The 11,846-nt window shown below is 49.4% G+C and overlaps 1 protein-coding gene across 2 annotated transcripts in view; it reads right to left on the bottom strand.

The window, feature by feature from the left end:
• Positions 1-6,350, bottom strand: part of ARIH2 (ariadne RBR E3 ubiquitin protein ligase 2) — a 48,198-nt gene extending 41,848 nt beyond the window's left edge. The window contains exons 1-2 of one of the 2 annotated variants that reach the window (XM_048859367.2): positions 6,039-6,350; positions 908-1,254 (exon numbers count right to left, since the gene is read on the bottom strand). In XM_048859367.2, coding sequence (XP_048715324.1) covers positions 908-1,156 — 249 coding nt within the window. In that variant the 5' untranslated portion in view covers positions 1,157-1,254; positions 6,039-6,350. Of the gene's footprint in view, positions 1-907; positions 1,255-3,370; positions 3,392-6,038 lie in introns of those variants that run through there. The other variant, XM_048859370.2, reaches the window with a different exon arrangement.
• Positions 6,351-11,846: the final 5,496 nt, after the last annotated feature.

Below are 11,846 nucleotides of genomic sequence, written 5' to 3' on the forward strand. Positions count from 1 at the left end.
GGTTAGTGACTATGCTGTATTGCTATCACAACATTAGACAACTTTTGTGAAGTGTGATTGTTTCTCTCCAGCTTCCCATGGCCAAGGGTCCACATCACAATATGACACCATTACATCTGACACTACATGGCAGACCTGTTGATGGCTTTAGCTGAGGTGTCAAGGTCTGAAAGCATCATATAGAGGTAAGATGAGAATTCAGTCTCTAAGTTGCCACTCCACGATGGGAAGGAAGCACATTGGTAGTGCAGTACAAGAACATTTGCATTGCTACAGGCCTGTAACTACCAGCTACACAAAAGGGATAATATAGTCTCTCTTGAACACTACTTAATGTCAACGGGCTGACTTACGGAAGTGGAAATCTTCTCCAATGAGGAATTAGTCATTAGTATAACAGCAGACAAGCTCACCATCCTTAATCAAATTGCTTGTCAATGCAATGATAGGGCTGGTGCAAGAGATCTGAGCTATCTTTAAGTCTGATTACTCTCTCTCAAACTGGCAGAGTATTTGTTTTGGACTTTATGCTCTTAGCATCGTTTGCTTCTTGCCAGTCATTTTCTGAACAAACATAAGTACAGCTATTTATATTGTGTCTGTGATGTCTTTTCATACTTGTTTCTCTTCCCTTTGCCTCATTTGTTGTTTTAGAACTCTCCAATATTAATGAAAGAAGTTTAGCTCTGAAAATTCACACAAAATAAAGGTTCTGTAAATAGCTTTTATGATCAACCCCCAGACCCAGTATGCAGTAGTCTGTAAAGCACTGAGTCAGCTCAGAACTACTAATCTTAAACACCACACTCATCAAGTAGTGATCCTACTCCAATTTTTGATCAATATTTGCCTTTTCAGTCATACAGCCTTAAGTGCACACCTGATGAATGCAGAAATATTTGCTCACCTTTAATGTGGAGGCCAAGCTGACCATGTGCTCGTTCAAGGTGCTCTCTGACTCCTTGTAAGTCAGGCAGGTAAACTGATATTCTTCTGGATCAAAAGCATCTGCTCCCTGCTGCTCCACATCGTTAGCTACCCCAATATAATAATCCTCAATATCCCCAGGATCCTCATCCTCTTCCTCCTCCTCGCAGTTAGGGTCATAATCCTCTTCATTGCTGTCAGAGCCCTGGCTGTTCATGTCCACAGACATCTTAGTGCCCTGCCAAACTGCAGACCAGGAAAGCAACCACAGCTTCTCCTTCTCTGCCACACTTTATCACTCCTTTGAATTCATCTGACTTCTGTCTCCTAAGCGGGGAAGGAAAAAAAATTTTTTTTCTTGTGCCTAAGAAATTGTAACAGAATATTTCAATACCACACAGATGATAAAACAGTAAGAAAAGCACTGACCTGATGCTGAGCTAGAGAGCAACAGTCTATCATGAAGGTCCCTGACTAAAGATCAGCTTTGACTTCTGCACCTGCAAAACCTGGGCATGTCTCCCTAGTGTGGTTCTCAACCAGGGCTTACTGAACTGTTTCCTAGTTCTCCTCCCAGGTCTTAAAGATGTTTTGTCTTCCCCTCTCTCTCTCTCTGCACTAAGCACAGGGCTGGGGGTGAAGGAGCAGGCTGGGGGTTGGGGTGTAGAGTCTGGCCAGGTGCTAGAATGAGGGAGGGGGCTCAGGGTTGGGGCAGGAGGTTTAGGTGTGAAGTGCTTACCTGGGCAGCTCCCATTTGGTGCGAGGGGTGCAGGTGGGAATGTGGGGTGGAGGTGCGGGAGCTCCCGTTTGGTGCTCAGGGTGGGGGTGGGAATGTGGGGGGTGCAAGAGTCAGGGCATGGAGTGTGGGGGGCTGGGTATGTGTGGTGGGTGCAGAGGTTACGGCAGAGGGCTGGGTGTGGGTGGGTAGGGATCAGGGCAGAGGGCTGGGGGTGTGGGCTAGAGTTGTGTGGGTGCTCCCAGCCCCCTGCCCAGAGCAGCTCAGGGCAGGGGGCTGGAGGGGATATGCCCTGATTCCACCCCCCTTCCCCAAGGCCCCATTCACACCTCTTCCCAGGAGCAGCGAGGGGTCTGCAGCTCCGCTTCTCTCTCCCCCTCCCTCACAAAGGCTATCAGCTGATCGGGGGCAGGATGGGAGAGGAGGAGGGGCAGGAACCCAGCACGCTGGGGGAAGAGGTGGGGGAGGGGGAACTTGCCTGCCCTGCAGCAGCAGCGGGGAAAACCAAGCTTCTTCACCTTGCCCCAGCAGGCGGGGGGGTGGGGGGGGCGGGCCAGGGCGGGCAGGATTTTTAATGGCACGCTGCTGCCTGCCGGGGTCCCAGCCGCCGGCCCCACTCAGCCCGGTGCCGGCCTGGGTTCAACAGCAGGCTGAGCTGGGCTGGTGCCTGGGACCTGGAGGCAGCAGTATGCCATTAAAAATCAGCTCGCATGCAATCTTTGGCACACGTGCAATAGATTGCCGACCCCTGCTCTAGAGCATAGAATTTAACTGGCAGCTCAGAATGAGGGTGGGGAGAGAATCCCAGAGCTCTGAGCTGCACCCAAAGCAGTGGCTCAGAAAGGCATGAGCTCCTCAGTATGTTCTCATAATTGGAATCTGGCACATGCCTTGGTTTACACTTGGCTGGGGTCCTATATCCAAAGAGGAGAAAACTACAGAAATTAGTCCATTTTCTTGACATTCTCAGTAAAAATTAATGTTTAGCTACTAAAATTACACAAGGATCAACATAGCTAAATTATGCTTAACATTTTCATTGCTGTTGGTAAAGTAGTCAATTTGATCTTAGTTACCTGTCTTGCACAACTTCTACTCAAGTCACCAATATAATGACCACAACGTATTAGTTATAAAGGGGTCATCAGACAGCAGAAGCTGATACTCATAACTGAAGGATGCATCTCTGTAATAAAATCACAAGCTAGGATCTAACCAAGTTAATTTGGTCTCAAGAGGGTCTATATTAAATACAAATGAAAAAAAGAGCTGGACTACACTGATGTGACTGAGTTTTACATGCAAAAGATAAAAAAATGTTGAAGTTACACTTCCCAAGGGAAGCATAAATTGGTCCCCTTGCATATGTGGTATTTTGAATTGCTGTTTATGTTGTTAACTTTAATCTTTTAATATATATGTGGCAAGTTACTGTTGCCGCGAGAACCAGAACTTTGAATTTCCTGACTTTAGTGCATGGACAATCTCAACCAAAGCACTTCATTATTTTCCCCCACTCTATTTGTTTCCTGATTTAAACACATTTGTTAGGTACTCTAAGTCATTCAGGAGTAGACTTAATGTATAATTAATCTGAGGCACTGCCATCATTTCAGCAGATTTAAACCTCCTCCAATAGGAGAGGATGAGGGTTAGAATCTAATCACATTAGCCTGCTGAATTCCGTTCTCCATACCCATAACGTACCTCATGATTTCTTGACTTATCTTCAATGTGTGTCACATCCACATATTTTTTAATATCCTTCAGTTTCCTCTACAACCAAAGGATTAGAGGGTTGGGACTATGGAGAGAACATTTAAGTTGTGGTACAAGTTTATTTTGCCAAATTATGTGGAACTCTGAGTAATAGCCTTCAGTGAGTGATATTCCCATACCATAACATTGATACTAAAGCAATGAACACTATAGAAATGTCAATAAAACACATGAGTTAGTCAAGCTGCCACAGACAAATATTCACCTTTTCTGCCAGATGCAAAAGACACCAAATCCAAGTAACTAAGTTACATCATTGAGAAATCATCCATATAACAGATTCTAAAAGCAGGTTCTTCCAATGTCATATGAAACCTCTTAGATACAAAAGAGTTCTCAGGCTTCCCCAAATGGAAACTTTCAGAAATGAAGGGAGGGAAACAAATGGGCTTCTAAGGAAAATATTTGGAAAAGCTGATCTATTTGGTAAGCGTGTTTTACGTGCAGCTAATGTCTCTCTTGTTGGGTTTCCACTGTGGGCTCTCCAAAGATTCCTCAATATTATATTTCATAGTCAGTGCTGAGTTCTGCTTTTGCCAAGTCCAAAGCAAATATACACACGCACACACACATATATATATACACACACACACTCGTTTGCTTTGAGCCTCTCTGAGAAAAGGTTAATCACAGATTAATGCCAGAAGGGACCATTATGATAATCTGATCCCCTGCAACAACACAAGCCATAGAACCTCACCCAGTAATTCTTGCATAGAGCCCGTATCTTTGGTTTGAGCAATGCACATCTGTCTAAAAGATATGCTAGAACCACCCGAGGGTAGTCCTCAATAATCTAATGATTATGCCAGTTTTATCTAGCAAATCTCATAGATCACTCAGGACAGACAGATATTACTAGTTAGGAAAGCCTTCAGTCCTACCCAAGGCATCATGCTCATCCTGTGGAGAAAGACAAGCTACATTTACGTTATGGTCCATTTAGTCCTTCAGCGTACAGGGGGGTTTACACTGATGCAGTGGAATGTTTTGGGAGTAGACTAAGGGCCTTATGTAATAACTAAACAGTTGTGTTCCACTCAGGGGAGAATGCAAGGCTTTTAGGAGCGGTGACATTTCTGCCCTTGTGGGACATTTGCCTATGCAACTTCCCTGATTTGCATTCACAACTGCAGCAGCTGCATGTGCAAATCAAGAACATAATAATATGTCTGAGTGATTTGACACTGGACCCGATATAGATTCGGGAATTCACACCACTTAAAGCCATTTCAAACTAAGACAATCATACATCAGTTCACTTCCATTAAATTTTCTACTTAAGGACTTCAAACTTTAAAAAAAAAAAAAAAAGAGGCCTTGCATTTTGCAGATTCTGAACCTGTCATGGACCAAAACACTTACATCAAGCAGATAGCATCCAGCCAGTAGGCCAAGAATATGCCACTCCTGTCACAAAACCATGAGAAAGGATTCCCCTCCAGCATGCCTGCTGAAGTTAAGAGTGCCACATGTGGAGGACAGAAATTATTATCAAATTAAACAGAATCCTTTCAGACCTAATTTCATTTAACAGCACTACAACAGACATGGACGAAAAGCCTACAGCAAGTTGCACTTGAAGTTTGCCCATTTTCAAGTTACTCTATATAATGGTACACAGCAGCCAATTTTATCTGAGAATCCCATTAAAGCTTTTCTTAAGAATCAGCGTATACTGTGCTCCTCACTATGTCCCTTGGACTATCACTACCATCTAGCACACAGGTGGGGAAAGGCTATATTCTCATAGTCCCACCACCAGGACCCCTACACTAAGAGCCACGTACCAAACGCCCCTTGAAGTAGAAGGGCAAGAAAGGTTTTTGGTGCTCTGAAGGCTCCTGGTTGATATTAATAGGTCCCAATCACAGCATATGCAGGTTGGGATGATACAGGGTAGGTACCTACTCCCAAAGGCTAGAATGACTCAGTCAACTGGGAGCACATCCCGTCACCGAGGCTAACACTCAGGGAGAATGAAGTCTCCCCATGAGGGCCAGGTAAAGACAGATCCATTGTATATGAGGGGGTGGAGGTGCCCTGCGACCAATAGTAGCCTTGCCCACCAAAATTTGGCTCTAGTGGTGGGGACCTAGCTCCCAAGAAGGGGGACACCGCACAGCCCGCCCCCATCCTGGGCACCGGTTCGGGGGGGAAGCAGTCCCCAGGGAGGGGGGCACTGCACAACCCCCCCCCCAGAGTTGCACAGCCAGGCTCAGGGAGGTAAAAGCAGCCCCCAAAGAGGGGGGCACCACAAAAGTCCGCCTTGTACCACAGCTGAGCTGGGGGGGAGAAGCAGCCCTCAGGAAGGGGGCACCACACAGCCCCCTCCTCCCCGTGGTACAGCTGGGCTGGGGGAGAAGGAGCCCCCAGGGAGGTGGGCACCACACAACTCCCCCCATTCCACAGCCAGGCCGGGGGAGAGCCGCCCCCCGCTCCGTGCCGGGCTCCAGGGGAGCGCGGGGACAGGGCCCAGGCCCTACCCGCTCCAGCCACGTCCCGCTTGCGCCCGCGGGAGGGAGCAGCCCGGCGCCCTGCCCGTCTCCTCAGCGCTGTCCCGGCGTAAACAAGGCCCGGCTTCCCTCCGACCTACCGGGGCTGCGGGGCGAAGGCCGCGGCAGGCTCGGGCCCAGGTACGGGGCAGGCCGCGGGGTGCCGGGACCACCGGGAAGAGGGGGGGCCGCTTCCCCCCGGGCTCCTCCTGCCGGGCCGCTACTGCCTGCGCACCGGAAGTTCTGGCGTCCAGCCAGACGTCATTTCCGCCGGCGCGTGGGACGCGGGGAAGCCCGCGATTCGGAGGAGGTGACGCGACCAGGGCATGGTCCGAACCATTCGGGCGGCGGCGGCGGGGGGAGGTTCCGCTCGCCTCCCCGCCGGCCATGCGGGACCCCCAGTAGCACGCGTCGATGGCGGGGGCGCCGGGCCGGGCCGGGCCGAGGCCCCAGGCGTGCCCGGGTCGCGCTGCCCTCGGCCCCGGGGGCCCGGCCACACCTTGGCTCTCCTCCCCTTGGCTGCCCCGGCGGGCGGGTCTGACGCGGGCCCCGGCCCCGCTGCCATCGCCCCTGGGCCACTCGGCGCTGCTGCCTCCAGGGGCGGAACGGCGGGGCCCCCCGCCCGCCCCGGGCTCGCGCAGGCCTCGGGCGCCGCGCCGCCCCTCCTCTCCTGCTGGCCCTAGAGCACGCCCTTCGGGACAGACAGCCGGTCCCGCTGTAAAAGCGGCCGGGGAGGCCGCATCCGCCCTGGTCCCGGGGAAGTTGTTTCGAGCGTGCTTCTGAAATTGGGTAGGGCCAGCTTCCAGGCACTGGCTCGCCGTGTACCTTCGCCTGCTTGATCGAAGAGCCCCTTGTCCAAATATGTGCTCACAGACCGAGCCTGTTTTCCAAGCCTTTAATCAGTCTCAGGGCTCTTCTCCGAACTCTCTCCAATTTATCAACATCCTTCTTGAATTGTGGGCATCGGAGGTGGGCACAGTATTCTCGTCCGAGTCACACCTGTGCCGAATACAGAGGTGCTAGAACCTCCCTACTCCTACTCAAGATTCCCATTTATACATCCAAGGATTGCATTAGCTGTTTTGGCAACTGCATGCCATTGGGAGTTCCCTTTCACATGATTATCCATCATGATCCCCAGACGTTTTTCAGAGACACTGCTTGTGACGAAGTGGGACTGTCCTTAATGTTTCCTCTGAATAGTGTGGGGGTGCCTCAGTTTCCCCTAGGCAGTTCTTAAGTATCTAGGGGTTGGGATAAGGGTGTATGATCATTGCAGAGCCCTAGAGGGCAGGTGTGTGCAGGAGTCTGGACACAGAGAATGGCCGACACCCTGTTTCCTGGCAACTGATGGCCTGGGCCCTTCCCCCCCTGCAAGGTGAGAGCTGAAGGGCTGGAGAACAAAGGAATCAGGTGACCACCTGGCCCGGGAAAGGAACAAAGCCCAGAGGAGGAGGGGCTGGAGGGGGTTTCAGTTGGGGGCTGGCTGGGACATGGAGTGAAGTGCAGACGGGGTTGTCTGGCTCACTGCCCCCCAAAATGGACCCAGCTGAGGGGTCCCGTTCTCTGCACCTGCAAGCTCTGTTTTAGACCATGTTCCTGTCGTCTAATAAACCTTCTGTTTTACTGGCTGGCTGAGAGTCACGTCTGACTGCAAAGTTGGGGTGCAGGACCCTCTGGCTTCCCTAGGAGCCCCGCCTGAGCGGACTCGCTGGGGGGAAGCGCACGGAGGGGCAGAGGATGCTGAATGCTCCGAGGTCAGACCCAGGAAGGTGGAAGCTGTGTGAGCTGTGTGTCCTGAAGACAGGCTGCTCACAGAAAGGCGACTACCCCAGAGTCCTGACTGGCTTCATGGGGAGCAGTTCCAGATCATCGCCCAGGGACTCCGTGACACTGCTTCCCAGGATGGAGTCCCCAGTCCGTAAGTATGGCCAACATTCTGTGTTTTTAGATATGTTTGGTCAAAATAACACTATTATTATTTGCTTACGCCCAGCTTACCAAGCAATGCCGATTGCTGTTTAACAGTGACCTGTCCTCTTCATTATTTATCAATTTTTGTGTAATCTGCAAACTTTACAGTGATGATTTTATATTTCCCTCCAAGTCATTAATAAAAATGTTTAATAGCATAGGAGCAAAAACTTGTTCCTTGTGGGACCCCATTAGAAACTCACCTACTCAGTGATGGTTCCTCATTTACCATTACATTTTGACACCTATTAGTTAGCCAGTTTTTAATCTAATTAAAGTGTGCCATGTCAATTTTATGTCATTTTACTTTTTAATTTAGTCTTGCAGCACCATGTCAAATGCCTTCCAGAAGTGAAAGTATATTACATCAACGCTATTATCTTTATCAACCAAACCTGTAATCATATTTTAAAAAATGTTATCAAGTTAGTTTGACAGGATCTGTTTTCCATAAACCCATGTTGATTGGGATTAATTCTATTACCTACCCTTCTTTAATTCTTTATTAATCCAGTCCTGTATCAGCTGTTTCATTATTCTTCCTGTGAGCAATATCAGGCTGACAGGTCTATAATTACCCTGGTCATCCCATTTACCCTTTTTATAAATTGGCACAGCAGTAGCATTCTTCCAGTCCTCTGGAACTTTCATATTTTTCCAAGACATTGAAAATGAACATTAATGGTCCAACAGGCTCATCAGCCAGCTCTTTCAAAACTTTTGGATGTAAGGTATCTAAACCTGCAGATTTAAAAATGTCTAATTTTAACAGCTTCTGTTAACATCCTCCTGAGTTGCTATTGCAGTGGCGTTTCATTGCCACTATATGATTACTTAATCTGTTTTTTCCTAAATACAAAACAAATAGTAATTTAACATTTTTGCTTTTTCTGCATTATTACTGACAATTCTACCATTTCCATTTAGTAATGGACCAGTACCATTGTTAGGATTCTTTGTGTTCCTAATACACTTTAAAAATGCCTTCTTATTGTCTTTAACTTTGCTGGCTATATGTTTCTTCTTCGTGTGTCCTTTTGCTTCCCTTATCACTTTTCTACAATTACTATTTTCTGATTTTTATTTATTGCTATCAACTTCCCCTCTCTTCCATTTCATTGATGTGGCTTTCTCTCCTTACATAGATTCCATAAGATTATAATTAATCTTCCTTTTCACTAATGACTTTCACTTCCTTCGTCCTTCAGTGCTCAGTCTTAAGATACTAGGAGAAGATCAAGAGAGAGACTACAGTGCCCTCATGTTTTCCAGCTTTGTCCCTGATGAGACTTATTCATGCTCATGGACAATCAAACTGCAGCACTGATCAGAAATGCTTTTTCCCAGCTTTTAACTTTGCCCTTTCTTCTCAGGTACAGACTTGACCACAGAGAGCTATGCTTTTGATATATAACATAGATAACATTCGTAAGCAGGAATCAAACCTGGGACATTCAGCACTGAACAGGAGTGCTTGAATGAGCTTACCACTTGAATCAGAGGAGCGTTTGCTATCAGTAAGTGCAGGGCCGGCTCCAGGCACCAGCTTTCCAAGCAGGTGCTTGGGGTGGCATTGAGAATGGGGCAGCAGTCTGTGTCCCGTGGCAGCAATTCAGCAGCAGCTCCGCCGCTCTTCCCACCATGGCGGCTTTTGGGCAGCAGCTCCGCCACTCTTCCAGGCTCGGCGGTGACTGCTTGGGGCGGCAAAATTGGTAGAGCTGCCCCTGAGTAAGAGGCAGGGTCTCATTCTTGCAAGATCACACACTAGGCCAGTGAATCACACTTTAATCACTCCTTTGGGGTAATCCTGAAGGCAATTTGGAAACGACAATAAGCAACTGCCTTCCAGCTAGGTAGGACAGACTAGCATAAGCACATCACACCCATCCGCTATGCTCTATCTTGTCATCATATCCAATAGCGGGATATCCTCACAGAAAGAACAGCTTTTGTTTTGCACTCCATCACAGCAGTTGCATTCTATAAAGATACTCAAGCTAATGGAGTCCAGATTTGTACATGTAAGTACTGGGGGCAGGCTGCTCCCACTGGAGGGACTTTAGCTGGGAATCCACAATTGCTGGAGACCAGACTGAGTCCAAGACTTGCCATATTTAAAGTGTAATGCAAGATTCACCTCTTTCAGTAAGCCTCCTCCTACAGTTGCTTTTGCTGCAGTCCCTTGTGGGCTTTCCGATGACATTAACAAACCACCCACCATTACCTGAGAATAACGTAAAAGAATTGCAGCTAAATACTGCACAGCTCTTGGGTCATTATTCCTTATACCTGTTACTAAAATATTAAATTGGCTGGGGAGCAAAGGGACTCTGGGACACCTCCTGGCATTGCCATGCGAGAATTATGGGTTCAGTGTGACCTTCTGCTTACCTCCATGGGATGAGGGAGACTAGGCAGCATGGACAGGCCAGGGAGTGACTAAACATCTATATCATGGCCTTTTGGATTGATTAGGGACTAACAGTCTCTGAAGAATTTCACTTTTTCACCTGGCCTTGTCTACATTTGGAAAATTATTACAGTAGAACCTCAAAAATATGAACGCCAGAATTACAGACTGACTGGTCAACAGGACACCATGTGAAACCAGAAGTAATCAATCAGGCAGCAATGGAGACTGCAAAAAAAGCAAGTACTGTACTGTGCCTGTATTGCATCTTAAAGGTAGGCACATCTGGGCTGCCTGTCCCCACTCGGCACCCACTTACCGCTAGGAGTTGAAGATGCTGAGATTCTCAGGCAAAGCTGAGTCCTGCCTGCGCAGAAACAGCATTGGTGTCTGCACTGCTTTCCACAACCCTCTCCCGGGGAGGGGGGGGGGGGCTGTTTTCACACACACACACGTGCCCATGGGTGGGAGGGGGGCACTATTTTCACCACCCTCCCCTCGGTGGGGAGGGGGAAAAGCTTGTCCAGAAAGAAGGTGCCTCTAGAACCTGGCTCAGAGTGTGAACTGCTGGAGCCGGAGCTTTGTTTTGTTCAGAGTTATGGACAACCTCTATTCCCATGGTGTCTGTAACTCTGAGGTTCTACTGTACCGAGTTTCCAGCAATGATTCAGCTATACTTTATTTCCAGTGGTGTACATGATGGTATAGACAGGGCTCAGCTGCTTTAATTACAGTGTCAGGAAAAGCCACTGGTAAAAACACTTCAGCCTTGGCTATGGGAGTGGTTGCATCACCTCTCAAAACCAGAAACGAATTCTCCTCTGAGGGCAAGAGCCACAATGGTGTGAGCTCTCTGAGGAAGAGGGGTTTCCTAAACCTGTATCAGGAAAATTGAAGAGCAGCTGGGCTTGACCCCTTCTCAGACACCCCTCCCACCGCCAGACACAGAGATGGAGTAATGGATGGTACAGGGACCCCTCAGCGGGTAGTTCTGTCAAAGCAGGGATACTTTTCCTTCACCTATCCTCATGACAAGTGACGCGCCCCAGAATTAAAGGGAGACAGGTGCTAAACTATCCCCCACCGCTCTCCGGGGGAAATTACAAACGCTTGGGTTGGCGCGGAGGGGCAGCTGCAGAACGACACCTTGTGCCCAAGGAGAGCGGCCCAACGAGACGTTAGTCTGCCCCGGGGCTTGCCTGCAAGCGCCAACTCGGAAGCGGGGCCCGTCCGAGGACACGCGGGGCCTCCTGGGAGGCGAAGCTGGTGGGGCCCAGGACTCCCGAGGGGGCTTCCCCCGGGCCGCGCCGCGGCCGAGCACCGGGAATGGTTCCGTGTGAAGCCGGGAGGGGGGCTCCGGGCCGGCCTGCACCCCGCTCTCTGGAGCGGCCTTCACCGCGGCTCCTTGTGCCTCAGTTCCCCGCCTGGGACAGGGCGCGGCCTAGCGCCCGCCACCAGCCCAGCTCCGGGCACTGCGGCGCCCAGACAGCACGGGGAGGGGCCGGCCCAGCAGCGCGGGCGGTGG

This window comes from Caretta caretta, chromosome 7 (genome assembly GCF_965140235.1).
Source record: "Caretta caretta isolate rCarCar2 chromosome 7, rCarCar1.hap1, whole genome shotgun sequence".
Lineage (NCBI taxonomy): Eukaryota > Metazoa > Chordata > Testudines > Cheloniidae > Caretta > Caretta caretta.